This window comes from Festucalex cinctus, chromosome 2, assembly GCF_051991245.1.
Source record: "Festucalex cinctus isolate MCC-2025b chromosome 2, RoL_Fcin_1.0, whole genome shotgun sequence".
NCBI classification, from domain to species: Eukaryota; Metazoa; Chordata; class Actinopteri; order Syngnathiformes; family Syngnathidae; genus Festucalex; species Festucalex cinctus.
The window spans coordinates 39,210,488-39,236,990 of record NC_135412.1 but is presented as its reverse complement, the minus strand read 5'-3'; the positions used below and the strand labels follow the sequence as shown (position 1 = coordinate 39,236,990).

The following is a 26,503-nucleotide window of genomic DNA, read 5'->3' as shown; positions in this document are numbered from 1 at the left end:
ACCAACCAGACTTTTACAGCAGACCTCAAACTGAGGTTGCCCATCTTTCTTTCATGGTTCTGTAGCACAAATAAACAAAAAGGACCTTTTAAGACTTCTATTGGAGATCCACAAATAACACTCTAAGACTGTTCATCAAGAAAAAGTAAATGAAAACAAAAACATAGACAGACTGCAATAAAAAAATAAGAACCCTAAATGCCAGTGACATGTCATTTCATCATGTAGATCTCAAAACTCAATCCTCACAATAATTTAATCAATTTCACATAACTTGACTTTACTGTGGATTGTGCTTACTTGTCTTAAATCAGATTTATGTTAGATTAGCTCCTTTACACACTTCCAACATATACTTTTTATTTACATAGCTACATGGAGTATGACTGTTCTATCCCTCAGTCTGTGACCTACTCTGCAAGCTACCCTCCGTCGCCTGGTTCTTCCTTCGCAGGCGTGTTTTCAACTTGGGTGGACCGAAAATAAAGTTAGTCAGTATGAACCGCCACTTTTTCTGGTGCAGAAATAAATGATTGATGGAGGGGTGGGAGATGGGGTGTGGGGGCTCGGGGAGTGCGGTGCATGGGGACAAATATCAAAACAAATTTTCTCCAAGTGCTTGAAATTACCTCATAAAAAATTTAACATGCATAACAGACTGGAATATTACACAAATAATAACATAAAGACTATCTATCTATCTATCTATCTAGCTAGCTAGCTAGCTAGCTAGCTAGCTATCGAGCTATCTATCTATCTATCTAGCTAGCTATCTGTCTGTCTGTCTAGCTACCAATCACTATGTTGTTGAAGGATGAATCTTTTATACATGCATTGATCATGGAATATATTAAGAAACTGAGATGTACATTAGTTCAATAAAAGTCAAACATACTTCTATTTTTTTACATATTCACGATGCCATTTTTCTCATACATGATAAATAACAATACAAGAATAAATACAAACTATTACAAATATATTACAAATACAAACTATTCCCTAATTTTCCTGTGTTGATAGGCTACTGAAATGTAGCATTACTCAAAGCAAAATAACCAGAAAAACCTGCCTGTTCCTGTCCAAACCTCACTGAACAGTCAATATAACATATTCTGGCTAGAACGCCATATAAAAAAGAACAACAGTTTCTACAACACTAACACAAAAACCACTGATTACTAATACATCACAGCCAATGCAATCTGTGCGCTGGCTTGTTTGTAAAGTGTAATGACAACCCTTGCACAATAGAGCAGGGCCACACTGAGGAGGTACAAAGAGCTTTCTGAATAGTAAAACTTTGGTCTTTTGTTGACCTCTAATATGATTTATAGAACCATAGTACAATATGATTTAATGAGTTGGATCCAAATAAAACAGAAATAAATATAGTTCTAAAGGAGTGGGATGATTATGATGTTCCTCTGGCCGCGTTTTGCTCTCGCTGCCCTTTAACTGAATATGCCACCGTTCTGTTTGTTCCCATCGGAGCAGACTATTTTAAAATTGTGAGTCATAATTATCATGTTCTGCCCATCCACTTGCATGGCACAGCTCAGTGCCAGCAGTCGTTATGAATCGGGTTCAAATTGTAATGCTAGTCAACGCGCGCTTTATATCCTTCCTGCCAGTCCATGCTGTCCTCACTTCATCACTCTGTCAAATGCACTTGATGAGGGCAACGAGTATCTGCTCCCTGCATTTGTCTTACTGATGAATGGGCAGCAGCCAGGGTCTGCACGTTTATTTAATTACATCGAGTGGCTGCTTTGATAACAGCCTGTTGTCGTGATAGCATAATGTCATCGTCTATCTGATCTTTTTCAGCGTTAATACACATTAGCAGATCACATTTCATGTCTGTTTTTTTCCATGCCAGGGTATTTAAGACATTACAGTAATGAAACTGTCATCGTACCGGTACTTGTATTATTTGCGCTTACTTCTTCATGTTCAGAGGGAGCCATCCCAAAGGGATCAATAAAGTCAAGTCTAAGTCTTAGTCTAAGAAAAAGACTTGAGGGAATAAATGGAATCAGGTCAAATTCTTTTGTGAATTTGATTGGCACTCGCTTTCATTCTAGTCAATAAATACAACTTTATTCATCCCAGAAGGGCAACTGGGTTACACAATCTACAGGCTTGTAAAAACAGAGCAAACCCAGACACTATTTTTCACACCTCAACGTCACTGGCGACAAAACGGTATTGAAGTCATAGGAGGAAACGAGCGAATTAATAATTATCAGTAGGATCTTAATATATTACTGCGTAATATTTCCCCCCAAGGCAAAAAAACACAAAAAAACAACAATCTTAGTGCGCTGCTGTTTGTGTAATGAGCTCTCATTATCTCAAACGCTGTTCTTGTGTATGCATCACACATTTGTGACTTAACTTTCTTTGATACTACATTTAGTTTAGTTTTAATGTATTTTCACGTGTGTTTCTTGCGGGGGTCATTGAATCGAACCCTGTGTACTTTCTTTCTTTCTTTCTTTCTTTCTTTCTTTCTTTCTTTCTTTCTTTCTTTCTTTTTCTTTCTTTCTTTCTTTCTTTCTTTCTTTCTTTCTTTCTTTCTTTCTTTCTTTCTTTCTTTCTTTCTTTCTTTCTTTCTTTCTTTCTTTCTTTCTTTGAGCATTATAAGAAGAGTTACATGATATACAGTAAAGGTCAAACAATTACAATCTGATAAGATTTGATAGCGTAATACATATGATCTTAAAAAAAGGTAATCAAATTTCAAAAATATATATATAATTTTAACATTCTTGGAACTGCATGCAGTATAGAAAATGGATGGATGGCTTAACTTCCTTTGAATTGCTAATTTGCTGCCATTCAGTGCACCATAAATAAACAACATGCTTGGGTGTGTCTCACCAAGCCATTATCCTTGTCATCCATCATTCACTGTGCGGTGGTGGATGGTTGTCTGTGTTTCTAATTCATGCGCGCATATATGCACACACTCACACTATTAATCATGGTCATCATGATAATTTCTTTAACAACACCGTAACCAAAATTAATCTTGCGTCGCATCTGTACACACTTGAGTTCTATCAACTTTGATTTACAGTCACCGGCCTTGACGTGAACGTTCACATACAAAGAGCCGCCAAGCACATTGTAAAACTGAACACAAACCTTACAAACATGGACCTACTGTAAAAAGACATCACAGACATTAGATGCACCTGGCTGTCCACTGGTCAGAAAAACTCATTATGATCAAATGTAAATGTCGTGCTGCACGCTCTTTCCAAAGGTTGCTATGGCAGCTGGCTCAAGGTGTCCGCTCTCTTCTCTTGCGTCCTCCACATGTTTGCAGACTTATACCAGTGTGTGTGCTCACCCTTAAAGCAAAATTGAAATGTAAATGCATCAAAATTGATAGCAGCTTCATCCTCAGTTTGATTTTTATTTTCGTGGACCTCCTAAAAGGCACGTCGACCATAGCACATTATAAATCTTACACAAATCTATGTTTATATGCAAATATGGCACTACTGTATACAGTACTTCTGCAAAAATATGTTTTCATTTGGTGTTGATTACATTGTTGGTTTACTTTGTGGCCTTGTGGTTAGATTTCTGTTTTTTCCAAAGGTTGAACTTATTTAGACATCGATTATCTACCGCTTATCTTGTGTGATCTGGAGCTTATTCTAACTGAATCTGGCCTTTAGTTGTAAGTCAATCACTTTGCACATGCTGTTTATATAACCACATCACATTCAAATCTATGGTCAATTAAGCGTCTCCAAACCTAACATAAGCATTCATGTTTTTGTTTCAGTTTCTTGTCTATATAGGGGCATTTGTTCCATGTTTTCCATAGCTCCAAAGAATTTATTTTAATAGGGATGTTTTTAGCTATTGAGAACCTAAATCGGTTTCACGGGTGATAAATGCTCTGATTGTTTTTGTAGTTTTCTTGTTCTTATTTGTTTGCACTTTTCTCAGTTGTTACATAGAAGAAAATGCTGCCTCAAGTGGTCTGCATTCCCATTAGTACACAAAAGCCATTTAGCGATCAATAGCACGGTCAATAATGCATTGCACTTCTTGTCATATAGAGACAAAGCTTTTGGCAAAAAGATGCTTGCTACTCAAAACATCTTCGTCAGTTACTGCTGGAAGAAATGTTCAAGCTTCATGGATGCACGGGATCCAACAGAAACAGTTGATCTTTGCGTCTGCTCAGTTTCTTTTGGCGTAGGATGAAAACTGCACCACAAATATTGTTGAGTCTTTACCGCCCAAGTGAGTGGTGCTGCTGCTGCATGAAAGACGCTTTCTTTCTTTCACAAAGTGAACCCACCTCCAGCTGCTACCCTATCTCCACTGGAGTCCCAGGAGATGAACTCCCCCACTCTTAATACAGAGTTCAGTTTGATGGGAAGTCTTGGCAGCTGCCATGTTGAAATGTTTCAGATGGGAGCGTGTTTAACTGCTGCAATGAGTAGCTTCTAAATTTTTGAATAAAACGACTATCTGGAACTAGGTGACTTGGTTTCTGATTAATTGGCAACTGGTGCAATCAACAGTTAAACTTTCTAATAGTGAATGGATTATTCCTGTGATGAACGACCAACCAACCTACCTACATACCTACCTCCTTAAAATCATCTGGCAACAATTAAAATAAAGCTGTAAAGCAGTTGCCCAAATCCTTTAAAAGCCCTTATTGACTCCTTTCTCTTTTGTTCTTCTCAGTGAGTTTGTATCGTGGCTGATCGAGAGCGGCGAGATCAGTAAACCTGATGAAGGAGTCAACTTAGGACAAGCACTGTTAGAAAATGGCATCATTCACCACGGTGAGACTGTAACACAAAATTTACTTCCTCTCCCTCTTTGTTCTCTTTTAATTTGCCTATTTTGTTTTTAGCTATATCCATGCCAATAGCTTTATGCTGAATGTTCATCTCATGTTCTTGACTTACTTCACCAAGAACCTTACATTTTCCATAACTTCCGCCACTAAACCGGTATTTATTTTTTTTGCTGGTGTTTGCATGAAAGTAAAGATGATATTTTGTGGGCTGCTATGTGTTCGCCATTATGATGACATTCAATTTCTGAGATTATCTAGAATGTATTTGGGATCCACAAAGAAGGAAAGAAAGAAAGAAAGAAAGAAAGAAAGAAAGAAAGAAAGAAAGAAAGAAAGAAAGAAAAATTGATGGTGTGCCCTCATTGAGTGCTCTCAGTTAATCATGCATGAATCTTATTAAAATTCATGCATGCGATATAGGTGGGTACCTACCTATGACGATGTGCAATCTGATGTTGATCCAAATTAGGACTACATTGTATGTCTCGTGCCATTCTAGTATAATTTCCGTGCTTTAGTTACAGTATTTGACTGATGATATCTAAGATCCTATTTAAGGGGAATAACAGATTTGATCAAAACCTTGCTTTCTTTGCAATTTCCCCTCCACACTGAAAACTTTCTCAAGTGTGACATTTGCAGTTCCCCTTACCTGAATTATGCATTGGGCAATGAAGGACAAACAAACAGCTGCAAATAATGTATGAATATGAATGCAAGGGCCCACATTATTGCTAAAGGGTCTGTTGTCCATCGTGTGCAAGTGCACACCGGCTCCTAGGGATATTTTTTGGTTCTCATGGAAATCCCCCCTGAAGTCTCCCGTCACTGTGGCCTGCCCCCTGAGGGAAATACAGTGATGACATGTTGGCTTCTGTGGGTTTACTGAGATGTGGGGAAGATTCTGGCCTCGCACAGTTGGTGTCAATAAATGAGGTTGACCCCGTGAAGTAATGTGGGTCATGCACAAATTTAGAATTTAGAGGGAAGGCTTTTCACTTTCTTTTAATTTTTTATTTTTATTTTTATTTTATTTATTTATTTTTGTTAAGCAAACAGGATCATCTGTATAAGAACTGAGCTATTTATTTGACTAACTTTTAATCTCATGTTTGACACGTCATAACAGCTGTTTTCCCGGCGCATTCCTTTGGGTTATGAAAGAAATTAAGTCTAGACGATGAAAACCAGCAGCTTGTTTGTTGTGGTGTCTTCAGTTGTTTGGCCAAATATTTGCTATTTTCCTCTTTCTATGATTCATCCACTGGAAGCGATAATTGTGTTTAAAAGCAATAAATTGCTCGGAGGAAGTTGATGGAAATTGATAACTGTCTGCCAAGGTGAACATTTGAGCCCAGTCGTGAATTTACAACTGTGTTTTCCTCAGAAGTTATCGCTTTGCTTCTTATCCTCACATCAATTGTCATCGTTTTTTCATTGAGAGTTTATCAGGAAATAAAGTGGAACCTTTAAGGGTGAACACAATTCAGTCCAAGTTCTGGATGGGAAAAAAATCACATCCAGGATTTGAAAAATAAATTAATAAATAATTTCTCCTTTTTAACATTTATAATGTTTATTGGAAAGTGTTTTCACTGATTGTTTTTTTTTCCCGCTTTGGTGTCATTTCAGTATCAGACAAGCATCAGTTCAAAAATGAGCAAGTTTTGTACCGTTTCCGCTACGACGATGGCACCTACAAAGCCCGCAGCGAGATGGAGGATATCATGTCAAAGGTGTCTCATTTCATCTGTCACTTTTGTCACCACTTTCACTCTGTACTGTTTTTCAAATAAAACACAAATGAGGTAATCACTTCTGTGTTATCCCCCATGGCACCAATTTCTGTTCTTTAATCTGATTTGGCAACATTAGGTTTGATGTATGCTCTCTAAAAGACTTGCCTCAGGGCACCTCGGCTAAAAATTTCTTCTTGATGCCATTTGTGTGCTTGTTTATCAAAGGTGTGTAATGTTCTCTGACTCAATGGCACCGTGGGTCTTCTCTTTTAGGGCGTCAGGCTGTACTGCCGTCTCCACAGCCTCTACATGCCCGTCATCAAGTAAGTACCTGCCCATTTCCTTGCGCTCTATTTTTCTTTCTCTGCAAAGTTTGTCTGACTTTGAAAAGAAATTAAGTCGCAACAGAGAAGAATAGTGAATCAAAAGTTCATTGCCAATTTAAGCATACATTCAGCCATTCATCCCTCCTCTGTCTGATTACACTATTCAGGGTTGCATTGGTGCAAACATAAAATTTTAGACTGCCCTACATTTGATAATGTGTCTGTCTACTAGGGGTGTGCTCAGCAATATATCGTTGCCGGCCTCATTACAATACACGTATCGATACGCAGGTGTTAGAATCGATACTGCTCGTTAACTTTAAATAGGCAGTTAACATTTGCCTTTGCAGATTGCATTGTACCTAAAAAATAAAAACCAGCAGCATCTTTGAAGTTAATTGCCTTCAATTAATGCAAAAATAGCTCACCAGTGATTGGACACTGTGTAATTTTAATACTTTGATATTTTTACTCATATCGGCTCATGCCTTTTAATAAATTTTCCCGGTGTGTCTGTGAAAAATGCTCCTTGCTCTGCAGTGCGTACACATTTAGAGCAGGCATGCCGCTTGGTGGTAAACCAGAAGAGCTAGTCGCAAAAACATTTTTGTCATCTAGCATAATAAACATATCCTTTAGGTATACATATGACTGTTATTATAAAATGCAAGTAAATTAATGTAAAATATCGGGATACTTATCGCCTTGAAGATCATGTATTGGGATACATATGTATCGCGATACTTATCGTATCGTGACCCCTGTGTCGTGATACGTATCGTATCGTGACCCCTGTATCGTGATATGTATCTTATCGTGAGGTCGGCGGCAATACCCAGCCCTAGTGGATACGTCGGTTTCACACTTGTTGAGTGAAGATTGAAAACCTATGTTAAATATGACAAACTTCACTGAAAAAGTCATAAATTATGAGAATAAATGACCCCTTGCATGGAGTCAAATTTGTTGTTTTTGTATAGCTAAAGACACAAAACCAATTTAGTTCATTTGTATATGATAAAAATTGAAGGAAAAAAAAACCTAACATGAAAATGACAGATTTTTTATTTATTTGTTTTTTAAACTATCCAAGTATGCTTAGTTCAGCAAAATATAAAACGTTTGTATTTCTTTGGTTTCATTTGACAAATGCCAACTTTGTGATTGCACTTACATTGTATGAAAAAAAAACAAAAAACAAATTTGTGGTTATCTTTTGTTTCTTTAGGGACAGAGACCATCATTTGAAAACATTTAAATCTGTGGTGCCTGCTTGCAAACTCGTGGATTGGCTCCTCTCACAGGTACTGTCATTATGTTGCTTTGCTCCAGGGCTCCCCCTGGAAGTACGCACTTACCTTCCGTGCATGTCGCTGCATGCACCACGTGCACGGATCCGCTACTGTAATTGACATATGCAATTTGGAGATTTGGTGGTGACGTGTTGCCTGCACGTGTGAAAATACAATCGAGTCTTTTAAAATCTTTGTGGGCGCTGGCTCTTTTCTTCAGGCTCTGGGATGCTTTTTTTTCGCTTATGCACAAGCGTCATGGTAACACAAAGTCATTCGTACGTTGCAAACCCCGCAATAGAGGGAGGGCAGTTGTGCAGAGGCTCCTTTGCATGAGACAGGATCACAACCTCAAAAGATGCGATTTAATAAGGGTCAAAAGTGTTGTAATTCTTGATCCTTCGGGTAGCTTGGCAAAAGCATATCGACATGGCAAGACACCTAGGGACTTTTTTGAATGGTAAAAATAGTCCATATGTCTCCTCTAAAGTATAATTTTGAATAATAAAGCCAGCTCATTCATTGACTTGACTTAAACAAATAGTAACAACCTCCTGATGTTTACCAGATTTTTTCATGCATACATTTCGTAAACACCATTATGTTGACTGCAAAAAATATTTGATGCCCCACGGTTTTGTAATCCGTCGTGTGTCAAGGTGTGTGAATATGTAAGCAGGTGATACCATTGAATGACAATGTGCGTCATCGTTTCCCAGGGAGACTGCTCGACACGAGAGGATGCGGTGACGCTCGGTGTGGGTCTCTGCAACAATGGCTTCTTGCATCACGGTCAGTTTAACCTCTGCTTACACATGAGTTTAGATGGATTCTGTACAAAGCAACTGTAAATTAGTAGAAAAGCCCCATAATTTCAGTGATTGCTGTAGAATTAATTTATAAATATGTCCGTAGTTGCTTTGAAGCTATACAAATAATCTACATAAACATTGCCAAAGGTTACATGTCTCATTTGACAAGCAGTATCTCAAACAATTCATTCAGTTCTAATTCCGTTTTTTGCTTCACATTATATTGCTGTAAAATGTGCATTTTTCATGTTGTACCGGTAATACCGTTAGAAAGGAAGTGTGTTGCAGAGCCAGCAAGTTTTACCATGGTGCCAAATGTATTTATTTTAAACACGGTGGTTATCAAATAAGTAGTGCTGTCAAATGATTACAATTTTTAGTCTGATTTATCAATCACACTTTTTAAGTTTGATTAATCACGATTAATCAGCTAAATTAGTCACATATTCGCCTATTATAAAATAAATATAAAATACCATAATATTTTGACATTAACGCATTTTATTTTCTGAATGTCATTTGCAAACATTGATTAAATGCATGTACACAATTGCATGCATGCGTGTATTGCTCAAAACGTAACGGCATCATATCAGTTGGGTGCAATTCAGTAATTATTAATTAATTAAACGCAAATTACTTTTGTTTTATCTAAATTCCCGTCGGGGTGTTTTTCAAAGCAAAATCTACCACCGAGCACACCAACTGGAGCCACCCCGCTCATTTTGGAACAACAGGCGTAGGAAATGCCGTGCATTGACCTCATCACTGACCTGTGCAGCCTTTATTAATGTAACCATCCGTGGTTACGTTCAAGGCTCAAATGCGGTCAAAAAAAAAAATAGTGCAATTAATGTGTTAATACGTGATTAATGCGACATTTTTCTGTGATTAATTAATCTATTAACGCTTTAACTTTGACAGCCCTACAAATAAGACTAAAGAAAAAGAGGTCATGGTACAAAGTGTAATGTTCTGAAAATTACACACAAAGGTCACAAAGTTTAGTTTTTTTTTTCCATTCTCAAAATGTCTTTCCTGAAAAGTCTGAGTCTAAAAGCAATTTGCCAACTGGCTGGAATTTGAGTGAAGACAAAATGCCAGCATACTCAAAAAATATGCTTAAAAAAAAAGACCCGTCGTCAAGTGAACATAATAGAAAAGCTCTTCAGGAAAGAAATATTGCGTTTACTCAAGGATGAATATGGCATTTCACACAGACAACCCATCCAATAAAAACTGGCCTGAAAATGTTTTTGGCCCTGACCCTAATTTTGGGAACAGAAAGGGCATGTGTTATAAGAATAAGATCTTAAATCTTTTTGCCCACACTGTAGTGTGATGGCTTCGCCTCCAGCTCTGTATGTTGAACATAAACAGTATTAGCAGTGCATCCTAGCCAGAGTTTGTTTAGATTAGCTACAGTGCTGTCTGGGTTGTTCCACTAAACCACGGCAACCCCCCTCAAGGCTACGTTTGAAAATGAAGGCCCATTTAAAGAAGTAATGTTTGCCTGACTGCCAAAGTTTGAGGACTGCAATTCGTGTTTTTAAAAATGACACATTTACAAAGAAGCTTTGTTTTGTTTATGCTCGAGTTTAGTTCCTACAACGGCAGCGAAAACCAAATTTTGCAACGTGTTATATCACTACGCTAAAGTCGCAAAATATTTGTTTGGAAACAAATCACGCTCCTAGTGTTGCCAAACAATGTATTCTTATGCTGCTGTGCAAAGTAATTACCTGATGTTTATAACCTTGAAAATCTATAGGGCGTAAACCAACAACCTCCTCCTGTATTGATGCATTTCTGTTGTGGTAACAAGCAAAGAATTGCAGTGCTTCTACTTCCCATACAACATTTATTATGTATGGAAATGAAACTTTAATTGCTGATTCTTTTATAATGCAAATGTAGTGACAGAGAATGCTTAAAATGGCACATTTTAAAAACCTAGCATAGACATTTTTTGAATGCTTTGCATACTGATTGAGTCAATTAGAAAACATGTTTCTACTTTATACATTTCTATTATTTACAGTACCTATATGAAATCCCAATGAATAAGTGCATGCTACGAATACACTGTAGATGTCCAGGTATAAGCATTCACCCTGCTACCTTCTGTTTTGAAGCGTGACCTGTTCTGGTGTGTCCATTTTTTCTTTTTACCTTCAGGGTCATAACCTTTTTCTCTTCAGTCACTTTCACTTTAGTCAGCACATCTGTCGCCCTTTACCTAGTTCTTCATTCTTCTTGGTTGTCATAAGACTTCCTGCGCAGTTTCTGCTGTGTTGTGGTGCAAAACAGGTAATGTGATTGCTGAAAAGCAAAACATGAGGCGTTGAACCATGTGTGACAGGCGCCAGGAAACCTTCGCTTAAGCGTAATTATCTCCTTCAGCCTAACCCTGAACATCTGCTTCTCTTGACCTCCACACAGGCAGCTCTGAAAATCTATAAATGAATTGCTCGATATAGAATTTGAGAACAAAGTGTAGATCATATAAAATTAGAACAAAATCTTTGACTAGTTGATCAATGTATCCAGATATATAAAAGAAACTTGAGGCACAAAAGAGCTTGTTAAAAAACAAGCCCATCTTAAATGTACTCTCCAAGCTGGAGTCTTCTATTGTTTTTCGTTTCTGAAACATCGCATGACAATTTTGGCGTAAAAATATTTGTTTATTGTGTGCTAATATTGTTGCAGTTGAGCATCATTGTGCATGACATAATTCTTTGCTTGTTTAACTGAGCATGCTGCACACCCTCCAGTTGAATAATTGTCATTATGAGGCCACAGCCTCTATGACTCAGAGGAAATAACTCACGTTGGTTTGAGGTGGCACAAGATCAACGTCAGCGTGTGTGTGTGTAATCAGTTTATGGAATTGGATGGACCTCGGAGTGCCAGGTGCTTTTTAAACCGCACAACAGCTGGGTACACTTGGCTCTGTGTAGCCTGATGTTTTTTTTACATCTGTTTACACATTATTTCATCTAAACGCACATCAGGCGTACACACAAACACATCAAACGTTGGTTATGACTTAACGCAAGACCGCCAGATGAATTCTGTCTTTTTTTTTTCATTTTTCTATCTGTTGCACTTCAAATCCAATACAAGAACTGGAACATCAATTTCCCTTTGCTAAATAATGAACGTAACTCAGATGTTAATGCTCTGACTAAAGCTGAAGTTGTTAGGTCACAGGCAGACATGACACAATATTTTGTGGTCGAACATGTTGAGATCCATAAACAATTTGAGAGTCATGCTCGGCATGCCTTGGCAACTGTTGTACAATTGTGTTGTGATATGTCCATGCTTGTGCACGGAACTGATGCAAAATATTGTAAAAGTAAATCCCATCAGTGAAGTGTTGTGCAAGTGTTGCTCATGCATGACTATACCACATGGAAATGTGCAACATGACAAAAAAAAAATTGTGTTTATAATGTCGTGCTCACCTGTTTGAGTGGCCCCATGTGTTTGAGCGACACTGAGCAGAAGCAGTGAGATGAACTAACACATTGCACAGGCTGCTGCTTTTTGAGTCCCCCCCAGAGAGTTCTGCCAGCTATGCCCTGTTTTGGCTTATAATACACATTAGTGTCGGCATCAGTCAGCCAATAAGGCCTTAATGTGAAGATTTGTGCACTTGTAAGATTGATTTGTGTTCGTGTGTTAAACACTGACTCTTGTCTCAACACAAATTTTTGCCAAGGCAACCACATGCTTACATGCACTGTAACTCTAACCAACATTCCAAAAAAAAAAAAAAAAAAAAAAAAAAGCACAATGTACATTATAATGGAAATAAATAGTACATTTTGTAGAGTACAATTTACTCTAAAAATACTATATTTGGTTCCAGTCTAAACAGAGTACAATTTACACTTTTTACTTTACATTTATATTTAGTAGGGGTGTTAAAAAAAATCGATTCGGCGATATATCGCGATACTACATCGCGCGATTCTCGAATCGATTCAATAATCGGCAGAATCGATTTTTTTTTTTTTTTTTTTTTTTTTTTTTTTTTTTTTTTTTTTTTTAGGATTCACACCTTGAGCATGGAAGAATGTTATATGAACGGCACATTAAGCCTTAATATTTTTATTTTAATGCTGTTCAAACATGAAACAGATTACAACCTCTATAAGACTGAAATTTCAGATAAATAAATAATACATTTTCATATAAATCTTACACTCTACAAGCTTACTGATTAGTATTTTCTAAATATGAATGGAAAAAATCGCAACAATCGACTTATAAATTAGTATCGGGATTAATCGGTATCGAATCGTGACCATTCGTATCGGGATTAATCGGTATCGAATCGAATCGTGACCTGTGAATCGTGATACGAATCGAATCGTCAGGTACTAGGCAATTCACACCCCTAATATTTAGTATGAATATTTTACTCTCTTCCAACTGTGTATTTTACTCTGCTTAGATTAGACGGGGACCAAATATATTCTTTTTTATATAAAACCTACAGCATTTTGATTTATTCATATATATCAGGATAGTAAGTATATCTCTCTTAATACAAACAATCTCTCTCTCTCTCTCTCTCTCTCTCTCTCTCTCTGTTTCTGTATGAGTATGTATACATAAACACTTAAAAATAATAAAGTAATGGATTGTTTTTCTATGAGTTAACAAGCATTTTCTTTTACACTAAGTATTACAATATATAACTTGTATAAATAAATAATGAAAAATAATATATCTAAAAATAAAAAATAAATAAAATAAAATAAATAAAAAAATAAATACATAAAATTCCATATATATATATATATATATATATATATATATATGTAATTTTATTTTTATTTTTTTACCTATTTTACCTATAGGCAAGACGAAAAGGTTATGATCACCATTAATTGGTTGGCTGGTCAGGTACCGATTTAGCTAGCAGGATTCTGCAAATTTCAATGTAATATTATACAGGCGTGGAACATGGATCAAGAAATGACCCAATAAAATTTTGGTGCAAATGTGGATAAAGATCAAAATTAGCAGTTAATTAATTAACAACATAGCTTTACTTTCAGTAAACACAGTGATGCAGCCATTCATCCATTTTCTTCCACTTAGCCTGTTAAGTGTCATTTATGAGTTTTGGTACATCTTGGACAAGTTGCCTTTTGGGTAACAGGTGCACATACTCGCTGTCATCTGTCAAACTTAATTCACACTTGGGCAATTTAGACTGGAGTCTTCATTTCACCGAACAAGCATGCTTTTGGGATTAAGGGAGGGATCAAGGTTACCCTGGTAAAACCAACACAAGCAAGGGGAGAACATACAATTCAATACATTCCACGCAGAAAGGCCCAAGCTAAGCACAAAACACTTCAACAGTGAGGCAGACACGCTAACCTCCTTCTGTGCCACTCCATGCTGTCATCTTTTGCTGTAATATGTACTGTTTTCCCTCATCATCATATTTTGCGTCTCCCCCTCAGTTTTGGAGAAGAGCGAGTTCAAAGACGAGTCTCAGTTCTTCCGCTTCTACGCAGACGAGGAGACAGAAGGAACCAGCTCAAAGAGCAAACAGCTCCAGCGGAATGACTTCAAGCTCATCGAGAACATCTTAGTCAAGTCTCTTGTGGTGAGTTTCAAAATATATTTGAGGTAAAGTATGTGAAAAAGATACAAAGGCACACGAAGGGGCTGATGAAGCAGACTGGACAATGGTTGGTCTCGTCCACCGCTGATGTAGTTACTTGTTGCAAGGCACAATTTATGGGGTATAATCTTTTTCCTTGACAATTTATGGAAGAATGTTTTTGTTGTTGTTTTGTTTTGTACAACACAGTTAAGAAAGGACTGGCTGTGTTGGCATGAACAAAAAACGAGAGATTCACACAAAAAAAAACTAATAAGTAAATAAAAAATAGGCCAGGAGATCAATATATATGTGTACACATGCACATTCCACAGTATTACTCTAAAATATATATTAAAACAAAAGAGAACTGGTTTCTTTCACTATACCACCATTTGCTGGTCCACTTTTCATGAAGGGAAAAGTCATTGTACCTTATTAAAAAATGATTGCAGCACTGCTTCTCAATTATTTTTTAATGTCCCAAAGGAAGAAGAAAATATTTCACGCCCCCCTTTAGCTTTTTAGTGCAGTTTAATTTTCACAATGCATGTTTTGGCCCTTCTATGTTACAAATCCACGCTATTGGTCAGATGAAGGGGAACGTAATATTAGGGATGTCCTCCACTTATTCACTTGCTTCACATCCATCCATCCATTTTCTTGACCGCTTATTCCTCACAAGGGTCGCGGGGGGTGCTGGCGCCTATCTCAGCTGGCTCTGGGCAGTAGGCGGGGGACACCCTGGACTGGTTGCCAACCAATCACAGCACTTGCTTCACACTACAGGCATATTGCATTCCCCTTCATCTGACAATTAGTGTTGATTTTAAAACATAGAATGGCCAAAACATCCCTAATGAACTTAAATTGCACTAAAAAAAAAAACTAGCCACGAGAGGTTGCTAGAACTGCACAAATGGAAATCAAGCTGACTTTTTTTTTAACAGATGTGTTGCATTTAAATATTGTGAACATGACGACGACGATATTGTGGCAGTTTTAATATCACAATATCACGATATTGCACTTATCGTTAAATCCCTATGCAATATGCTTGTAAACAAGTCAATATGTGGAGGAACTCAATATATGTGTGCATTAGCAAGTAAGTATCGCCTCAATATTAAGTCTTACTAGAGATTTTAGGTTGTTTATATGCATTGCTGTTATGTACAAAAGCACAATATTGTGCTTTTTTTTTTAGTATGAGCTAATTTTTTATTTTTTATTTTTTTACAATATTGTGACCTTTTTAAATCTCGCCAACCTCCCCACAATATCGTGATAATTATCGTATCGTGAGCTTCTTATCGTGATGATATCATATTCTGATATTTGGAAAATCGTTATATCGTTACATCCCTACTGCCACCTACTGTAGTGGATGTGCAATTAAACTTTATTCTAGTAAGGAAAAAAAAATAAAAAATGTTCCCAGGTTTCACGTGTCCCCACTGGCATTCAGGTGGGAAAGACTAACTCGCCAAGTTGGAGCTTAAAATATCATTCCATGATCTTCCCTTCATGGTTTACCCACACGTAACTTGTTACATCAGTGTTAACTTTCCATGGAGATGCATACAATGATTGTGGCATCCTAGCAGAGAAACCCTCCTAACATTCTTTAAAGCAGCATACTTTGTCACTGGGTATATCTGGATTGCGGCAGAACATGTAATTTAACACATATTTACGGCTCCGAATTTGTATTCAGGTATGATACTTGAACCATGCAGTCAAAAAGCATTTAGTCACAGTCAAACAATCAGGGGGTGGCCTTGACTCCTTAATCCTCCATAAGTCTTATTTCTTCATGTTATCGAGTTATCAAAACCCCTTTCTGTCTGTTCCAGCATGTCTGTGCTCCACTGCACACAACAAGGGCCAGGTACATTTCAGAAACTTTTATTTACCACAGACATCTTCCTCTCATCTGACACCACCATCTCCATTTTATCAGGGCTGTACAACAGGAAGCTGGCCCTGAATGCTGGCTTACTGGAAGCCAGCTAATGTACTTGCTAATGACAACATCGAGCCCTCGCTAACTGGGGAGTCGAGTACGAGAAGCAGAGACGCTAGATGCTGTACATTACACACACGTATGCTGCATAACTTCAAACATACTGCATTAGAGACCAGTGTACTTATTGCAAAGTATTAAATTCAGTATGTCATTGCATCCCTATCAGTGGTGTTTCTAATATTTTGGTTACCTTTATATAGCAGATCAAAAAAAACAACAACAACGGTAGACATATTGCATGTAACTATTAGACAGGTTACATTGAGTGATTCAATCTGTGTGTGCTAGATTCACCCCGAGGAGGAGGATTACGGCTTTGAGATTGAGGAGAAAAACAAGGCCATTGTAGTGAAGTCTGTCACCAGAGGCACACATGCTGAGGTAACTCACACACACACACGCAGACACAGTGTTCCTTCCCCCTGCCCCATGGCATTAGTTCCTGTAGGTAATGGCTGTCGAATGTTTGGACGGCTGCTGTCTGTCTCCTTCTGTTTCCCTGGAGGAGCTTTGTTGTGATTGGCTGTTGGGCCACTGGGCAGACCCACTCAGATCCCCGTCACAAAAATAAGACACACAACAAGTAAAATACAATGTGTCACCTTCATGGTTGGGGGACAAAATAGACTGTGAAAGTACTTTTGGATAGGCAGATGATGCGTCTGGCTGAATTAGTATGAACATTGTTATTCACCTCTATTTATTGTAACACTTTTTTTTGTATTTACTCGTCAAGTTTTATCCTCACACCTGCTACAAATGGCATAATGAGCGCCGAAACACCAAAGGGGTGTGCTTTATTGAAAACATAGGTTGGGTAGAAATCTTGGCACATGTACTTTTCCTGATATTTGTAAATGTCACTGATCTGTGAAAAAAAGATAAAGCACATTTTGAATTTGAAAATGCCTTATGTAGCAATGCAATCGGCATATTGACTCAGAAGGAGCAAGTTTTTTGAGGGGGGGGGTGCCTACAGATCAGTGGTCTCCAAGTTTTTATGTGCATTGTCATGTTCGACCTTCACGGGTTGCTTGACACATTACAGCTTCTGGAGAAGAAGTGTTTAAGTTGATGGGAGAGTATGCAGAAGACCAGATTTGACACTCACATTTTAGGGTTGCTTCACCCGGAGCACATATCGGGCATCTGCACATCGTTTCCGTAACGATTATTGGCCGGTTGTCACTTTTGCAACCTCATCACAGACAAAGGAATTTCATTTCTTGCCCTGGACGTGCCACCGTGGGGGTTGGGGGGGGGGGGGGGTCAATAGCATCCCCCACAAACAGACAGCCTCCACCCACTGAATCCAGCTCTGACTGATACAAGAAAAAAAAAGAAAGTAAAAGCCTTTTCAGAAACCTTATTTTGCAACAGAACCATGAATTGTGAAATGTTATGTGTTTGCCATGAAAATGTTCCATTGCAGTGGCAGATTCTCCACTTAACTTTCATGAGCATGCACGTTTTGACAGTTGTAAGCTAGGTAACATTTCTTTTGATGTGTTCACTTGTACGTGTGCATTGATTGAATTTTATATATTTCATTAAAATATGTCATTCATTGAAGGTGTGCCTTATAATGATAAGGCGCACCTTCAATGAATTACATATTTTAAAGCTTTGTCCATATATAAGGAGCTACAGTAGAGGCTGGGGTTACGCTATGCATCCATTAGATGATGCTGCGCTAAAGGGAATGTCAACAAAACAGTCAGATAGGTCAGTCAAACTTTATTAATAGATTACAAACCAGCTTTCTGACAACTCCATTCACTCCCAAAATGAATAAACAGCTGTTTTATTATTTTCTCTGAGGCAAAGTATTAGTATTAGCTAGCGATCCAAGATGGCGGGATCTTCTGCGGGGTCACCGATAGCGTCTTGACAGCGAGACCTGTTGCGGCGCAATATTGATCCATATATAAGGCTCACTGGATTATAAGGCGCATGGTCAGCTTTTGAAAAAATTGAAGGCTCTTAGGTGCGCCTTATAGTGCGGAAAATCCGGTACTCAAAAACCACATCGCCCTGAGTACATATAGAAGTAGAATTTAGCTCAACTTTCCGTTCTTGAGAAGAAGAATGTATATGTAATACAATGTACCGTAAGTGGCACAAAGTAAGCCGTCTGGCACTCAAAGTATTTAAGGCGCCATTTGTTATCAAAGATAAGCTAATTGTTTTATTATGGTTTTGTTCTGCAGTCATTGACCTACTTACTTTGTTTACACATGTGTGGCAATTAAGAATGCAAAAAATGAAGCACCTGCAGGCAAATAACAGAGCTCACCAGTGAGTACACCCCAACAGATTTGTTTGAAAATGTTCCTTTGCTTCAGACAGCGTTTTCTAGAGCATGTTATAATATAATTGTGTAGTTCTGTTGAATATATTCAATAGTTGGATCCAGTAGGAATATGGATCTAGATTGTGAATATCTGAAGTCCGTCACTCATTGATTCTGTTGATTACTTTCTGTTATTTCAGTTTCCCACATTGCTCTGTTTGTCAATGTCTGGATAATCTCTTTCTGGGCTGTTTTTGCAGTAAACCCTCAATCTCTGCTCTCTTTTCTCCATTCCCTCTTGCTCTTTTATTCATCATCCTCAGTGTCCCCAACCTCTCTACAATAACACCATTGGTAGTTGTGACATAGCCTGTGTGCCAGCACAGTGAATGTGGCTCAGCTGATTCCCATGGGGCTTTGAAAGGGGTTCTCACGCACGCACGCACGCACACACACGCGCACAGCCCTTTGACTATGATACTATTACATCGAGTCAGGCAAACTCCTCTCTGCTCCTCCCGGTCATTCATCCATCCCGGGCCGTTATTCAGAGTCGGGGCCCCAGCTCGGCCAAGGCCACCCCTCCGGATCTGTGTCCAGGACACTGGACTCACACTGGACACACACACATTCTCACAACGTGACCGCATTTCATGGCCTATAGCAGGTCGCCATGTAGCGCGAGTGTCATTAGTAGAAGGTTAGTTAAAGGTTGTTTCGGACAAGATGTTACATCATGTAATATTGTATTTCATGATTGTAGTATAATTACTGAAGAAATGAGTTGTACAATTCGATCAATTGTCATTATTTGGTGATGGTTGGGAGGTCATTCAGGTCATGTTGTTATGAAATATGAGGGGTAGTCCTCCAATCACCACCTCACCCCCCCTCCAAAAAAACAAAAAACAAAATTAAAATCTACAAATAGGTGAATCCATGCATATGTGAAATATACAGTATATGCACATATATATCAGACTGTAGTCATATTGACCGCTTATAAAAAAGATCATCCATGTCCATCTGTCCGTCCAGATGGCAGGTCTGCAGGTGGGCAGGAAGATCCACACCATCAACGAGGACCTGTTGTTCCTCAGGCCTTTCGCAGAAGTCGAAGCCATGATCAACCAGGCCTTCTGCATACGACGTTCCCTGCGACTGCTCGTCACCACCAAAGCTAAGGAGTAAGTAAACTCACACACACGCACATGCACGCAGGTATGGGGTGCTTTGGTCTAATGGGTTACTTCTCCTCCAGGATTGTGAAGGTCCCTGACAACCCAGACAGCCTTTCCTTTAGATTACGTGGCTCTGCGCCCCCTCATGTCTACGCTGTAAGGAAAGGTGAGTGACTGATTCCGTTGACTGGATTGCAGAATTATGAAATGAATTCCCCGCTGGCAGGCAAGCTCTAGTGAATACCTGATCACATACCTACACCAAGACTGGACATTTCTCATTTATATCAGCACCACACAGTACACATTAAGATAGTCATCTCAGCAGTTGCCTGATTTTGAACCACTTTGTGCCATTTGAAATACTTGAAAGGAACAATCGAAATAACATTACAATTGTATTTATATAGACTATATGGTGCAGTAGATATTTTTTCATTGTTATAATTACTTATTCATTATTTTCTAATTATAAGAAATTGCACCATAACATAAGTTTAAGTTACCGCATTATGTAGGAATATGATTGATGCATTACTTACTGAGATATTGGGGAATAGGGCTGTGCAATTTAACGAAATTCAATTACAATTTCAATTATTACACTCCACAATTACAAAATAACCAAACATAAAAAAAAAATACAAATTTGTGAGTTGTTTAAATTAATTATTTTTTGCCAACATAATATAATAAAATAAATAAATATATAAATACATAAATAAATATTATTTTAAATATATAGTATTCTAAATTCAGTTTGGTCCAAAAGGAATTTACATAATTATAGTGTTTCTATTTCTTTCAATTGGTCTTAATATTTTTTAAATGCTTAAACATTTTATTGTTTTGTACCAAAAAAAAAAAAAAAAGAAAAAAGAAAGAACCATTTGAATAATAGCGATTTCAATTATTGCCAAAATAATCATGATTATTATTTTTTCCATAATCAAGCAGCCCTATTGGGGAATATGTTAATGTGAAAGTCGGTGCAAAAAAAAACCCCTTCCTTTCAGAGGTCAACTAGAACAGTATTGGAACTAGAACGCAAATAAAGCCCAACGTCATTTTTTTGTCCAATTATGGAGTTTTAGCTCTTTCACAATACTGGCATCTTGCAGATGAGTGATGTTTGTCCGTGGGTTTCATATTGCAGTCACAGAAAAATTAAAGAAATCACTGAAAATTGCAATTGAAACAGATGCTCCTTGGAAAACAGTATCATTCTCTTTTATGTAACACATTATTTGTGATGGAAATAACCTCCTTTGGCAAAGGTAATAAATAAAGCTCACAAAACCCAATAATAATAATAAAACAAAATGTCTATATGGTTTTGTTACGTCTTGAATGTAAACTGTCCAAGTAGTTTTTCTAATGACAAGTGTGCAGCTGCCAAAATGTAATTGCATTTACATTTTCTAAACTCAATTACAGGCCTCATATATTTTGGGGACAGGACCCCAATGTTTGGGTATCTGTGCACATATTTCAGCAAGCATATCCTTACAATGACACCATCATTGCTGCTAAATGCTTTGAAAGCGTTTATGGTGTCAAAAAGACAAATAACTCAACTGAAGTCAAGGCAAAGATGAGGTAACTCTAGCCGTTGGCCACCTGTTCCATCCTACCGTTAGTGAGCCTTTATTGGGCTTTTATTACCACCTGTCACCCATGCTGCACTTGGTCAAGCTTCAAACCCTTAAAAACATCAAACTCTACTTCACAGACACTTTTAATTATGCTGTCTTTAGGTATATTACATAGACATAATCCTGACCAAAGCTGTTTTGAACTGCAATCGAACATTTATCACCTAATCCCTCTGTTCTTTCCAATATTGGGTCCAGCGGTGTTGTAGTTAGGTAACTGCTGGCACCCTAGGGAGGAAGTGATGCAAGGGATATTTTTAGATGGGAGAGAGGCAGATAATGGAGGTGTTGATTGGGCATCCATTCTGTAAAGCCATTAGTGGATTAGAACAGCATGTTGTTGTTGGGGGGGGTGAAGAAAATGAATGTCTGTTTTCTTGCTGGAACAAAACAGCCTACCTCAGCTGGCGTGGGCAGTAGGCGGGGTACACCCTGGACAGGTTGCCAGCCAATCGCAGGAGTTTTACTATTTAAAAAAAGAAAATCAATATGAAACCAATAACCCCATACGAAATAGTATTCCTTACCAGGGTAAACCTTTATTAATTGTTCTAATGCTTATTCCTCTCAAACTTAGATTTATTCCTCAACAATTGACACGTTTTTTAGTTTGCTTTCTGTGGTCATCCAACAAAGTTTCAGTTTACATGTGCCCTCAATTTATTTATTTAACAATGCAGTTCTGTCTCTATGACTCTAGCAGATCTCACCTTTGACCTCTCTCGTTGACACTCTACACAGGCTGGGAGGCGGCAGGGGCGGGGCTTCAGCCCGGTCAGGTCATCCTGAAAGTCAACGGCAACAACGTCAACCGCAGCGACTACCAAGAGGTTCTGGAACACTTCAGCGCACAGCAGACAAACCTCGAGCTTTCCCATGTGGTGAGAAGACGCACACGTACAATTAAACATGGATTTATTACTATTTCATATACTGTAACCCCACAAGTAAGATGACATTATTCAGCTATGTGGCATACACAACTCATGTCTTGGTAGAGCCACATTTACTTATCTCATTCAAACGTATCGGAGTGTAGCCTACGTGGGTTTGTTAACACAACTTATCAACTACTGTATGAACCACCAAAAAGGTTTTGAGTTTACAATGACTTACTTTGATATTACTCTGGCCAACAGCAGAACCCAAATGTTGTTTTTTTTCCTCTTTGGTCCAATTTAAATCTATCCATGTTATGTTGTACTAGCCTCATCTTAGCTAGGGCTAAGCGATTTCATCTCTCAGGTCTGACATCCAAATTTGTATTTTGTTAGCTGCTATGACAGCATGAGATGTTGTTTAACAGTTTAATTTATTGTTCATTAGCAGGCCAAATATTTCCATGCATGCTACTACTTCCGGGTGTCCATTAAATGTAGCGTGTATGTAGCTTTCATGTATGTGCACTCAATCATGTAAGACACGCATGGTCGATTCGATTTAGATTCACAGGAGTTCAGTTTGTTCGATATTCGATTCACTTCATTTCAATCCGATATTGATGAATTAATTCCACGAGCATTAAATTCCAAATTAAATTTTGCAGAGGCAGCAACTGGTCAAATGATTTAGTTTATTCATGAAAGTAACACGCGTTATAATCACTTAAGTATTACACAAACATTGACATCAGCAAGGATGATGGACATATTTTCATAATTCTAATTTAATAATTGTAAATTGTAAAAATTGTACAGATTCTGAATTGCCTTAAAGTGCAATGAGTCAGGTCTTTCATAAATGTAATGAATTACTTTTAAATTGTACGTGAACAGTAAATTTCAAGATTACAGTAAGATACAAAGTGGATTCATGGTTTTAAGAATCAATATCAGGCTCAAAGAAGAAAATCGATTCAATATCAATTATTCTTTTTTTTTTTTTTAAGCCCAGCCCTATTTTTTTCACATAAATTAGTGTCTGCCACATTCAACGTTGTTAAGTCCGATAGATACACAACACTGTGCACAAAACAAATATTTCAAAATAACACGTATATTTCTGGAGGATTGTCAACCACTGTTGCCAACACGGTTTCGGTTTCAGTATGTATTTGGTTAAGTCATGTTTGAGTTCAGAAGTTCACTCTTCATTGTGCTCAGCCAACATCCAACCTGCAAGACTCACGTCTGGGTAACAGGAAGTCGCTGGTGCCAGGCACTTTTTCACAGGGCTTCAGACAGAGTGGGACGTCTCCTGACGGTATTAAGTTCACTGCAGTGTTTTGTTTTCTTTCAGTCATCCCCGCCTACTATTCTCTTTCCAAATCCTCTTCGCTCACACTCAATGAGCAGGCTCAGCCAAAGTGTGAATCCTCTTTGGATTTGTTTCAATAAATGTTTTCAGCTTCATTTGATATCAGGATGTTGTTCTTGGGGTTGATTGCACTGCTGAGTTTAGGTTAGAGCATCTTCTTAATTCACTTTATTAAGTGAATATGCACATACTTCGATGACAGGAATTCTGAATCTAAATTAGGGAAAGTTGGACACCCTTGATCTGTTATTAATTCATTAACTAGTTTACCTATTAATTCAACTCTCTTCTACTGCATCCTCAGTGTCAGTGGGTGTACCGTGCTTTTGAGGACGTGGAAGAACTTCAAGGCCACCAGCGAGCTTCGGCTGAAAACGAAGAGAGCCCGTTCAGGCCTTTCCCTGTCGAAAATGGCTCTGATCACAGTGAGGAAAATGGCACCAATGGAACAGGTGACCAGCAATATACCCCCCACCCGTAGCCGTTTAATTTTTGCATCTAAACGAGAGCTGCTTTTTGTCTAATTGAAGATTGAATCGTAATACAACCGTTACGTTACATCATTTTTCTATCTTGATTACCAGAGGCACATATACAGTATATGGACAATTAAAATCCGATGACCATATGTTTGATGTTTTGCTAAAGGGCACAAAATAGCTATTCATGTTTGTCTTACTACATTTTCTATGGCCCACAGATTATAGACTGGGAAGCCTTTCCCTCTCAGATGACACACCGCTGGTCAACTTGACTGTGGATAATGTCCACCTGGAACACGGCGTGCTCTATGAATACGTCAGCACTGCTGGGATCAAGAGCCATGTCCTGGAGAAGATAATGGAGCCCAAAGGCTGCTTTAGCCTCACTGCTAAGGTAGTTAGCGGGCCATATGCGTGTGTCACACGGTAATATATTTCCTGAAACTCTTTCCTGTCTGTTCACACAGATCCTTGAAGCGTTCTGTAGTGACGACAGGCTGTTTGTTAGTAACTGCAGCCAGCTCATCTCACAGAATGACAAAGTGGTCACAATGCCACAGTATGAGTTCAGGCAGATCTGTGACACCAAGCTGGAGAGCATCCGATGGCGAATCAGCAGCTACCAGCAGGTACGGAGCTTGAGTTGAGCATGGTTATTGTTGCTGTCTTGTTAGTCATATTTCCCTTCAAGATAAACTTCCTTTTAATGTCGATTATGCAACGGTGAATGTTGAGGGTGTCATTTTTTCCAACGAATTTGAACTTTGCAATGTTAAAATGCAGTTTCTAAGTGGTGATTTTATTAATTCAGGGGATAAACTATTCAAAGGCCCTGTGTGAAATTGGCCTCTTAAACCAAATAACTGGTTGGGCCACCCTCAGGAGCAACAAGTGAAATGAATCGTTTTGTATAAATGGCAATGATTCTTTCACATCTTTAGGAAGATATTTTGGCCCACATTCCCTTGCAGAATTGCTTTAATTCAGCAACACTGAAGGGTTTTCAGGCATAAATGGCATATTACTTTGATTAGCCACTCCAAAATCTTTTTTTTTTTCCTTTTTTTAACCCATTCAGAAGTTGGCTTGTTGGTGTGTTCTGCGGTAGATCCCAAGTGTGAAGTCATGAACTGATAACCAAACATTCTCTCTCAGGATTTTCTGGTAAACAACAGAATTTTTGACTGTATGACTCACAGGAAGACATCCAGGTCATGGAGAAGCAAGGAAGCCCCATGCTGTTTTTAGTTAGAAGTGTTATTATTATTTTTATTTATTTTGCCTTGAAACTCTACCACGGATGTAATTTTTGTCTATTCTCTTCGTAATTGTTGCATTATTAGTTGATCTTCAATGAGGCAAGGGCGGCTGGTAGACGTCAATTACTTCTTCACACAGGGCTATGTAGATGTGAATGTTTTTTCCACCCTTAATAAATAAAGCCACCATTTAAAAACTGCATTTCATGTTTACTTTCAGTTATCTTTTGATATTTACATGTTTTCAATAATCTTAAATGTCAAAGTGGAGAAACGAATTTGAGAAGAGGTCAAATCTTTTTCACGATCACACTGTATGTTTTCCTTCATTACTGTTCATGTACTCTATTTGCATTAAATGTTTTATAGGACTTATTTGCCATTGCCCTTTTCTGCCTCAGTGTTAATTAAGAATACTCCGTACATAATTACTAAATGCTGTGTTTCCCATATTTTCTTCCAGTTTTCTTTGGAACTTCGAAACATGGCCTGGCCCACCTTCAGGCAAGCTAGCGTTCGAAGCCACCCGCTGAGCTGCATGGACTTTGTTCCTACCAACTTCCACGTCAACCTAATGCAGGTTTCCTACCCCAAAAGTGCTACCTCCGCTGGCAGGACCTTTAGTATCCGCTTTGGACGGAAGAACTCTCTGTTTGGGCTCGACCCGGATCAAGGTAGTATCCTATTTAAATAAGTCATTG

General features: G+C 38.2%; 1 protein-coding gene across 3 annotated transcripts in view; it reads left to right on the top strand.

Moving 5' to 3' along the window:
* Positions 1 to 26,503, top strand: part of prex1 (phosphatidylinositol-3,4,5-trisphosphate-dependent Rac exchange factor 1) — a 101,836-nt gene that overhangs the window by 57,785 nt on the left and 17,548 nt on the right. For all 3 annotated transcript variants that reach the window (XR_013282566.1, XM_077515041.1, XM_077515040.1), the window contains exons 11-24: positions 4,726 to 4,826; positions 6,476 to 6,579; positions 6,856 to 6,905; positions 8,137 to 8,212; positions 8,920 to 8,992; positions 14,505 to 14,650; positions 16,965 to 17,057; positions 20,008 to 20,156; positions 20,231 to 20,316; positions 22,547 to 22,686; positions 24,366 to 24,513; positions 24,762 to 24,937; positions 25,011 to 25,172; positions 26,266 to 26,476. Coding sequence is in view for 2 of the 3 variants with exons in the window: in XM_077515041.1 (XP_077371167.1) it covers positions 4,726 to 4,826; positions 6,476 to 6,579; positions 6,856 to 6,905; positions 8,137 to 8,212; positions 8,920 to 8,992; positions 14,505 to 14,650; positions 16,965 to 17,057; positions 20,008 to 20,156; positions 20,231 to 20,316; positions 22,547 to 22,686; positions 24,366 to 24,513; positions 24,762 to 24,937; positions 25,011 to 25,172; positions 26,266 to 26,476 (1,715 nt within the window). In the remaining variant the exon portion in view is untranslated. The remainder of the gene's footprint in view (positions 1 to 4,725; positions 4,827 to 6,475; positions 6,580 to 6,855; positions 6,906 to 8,136; positions 8,213 to 8,919; positions 8,993 to 14,504; positions 14,651 to 16,964; positions 17,058 to 20,007; positions 20,157 to 20,230; positions 20,317 to 22,546; positions 22,687 to 24,365; positions 24,514 to 24,761; positions 24,938 to 25,010; positions 25,173 to 26,265; positions 26,477 to 26,503) is intronic.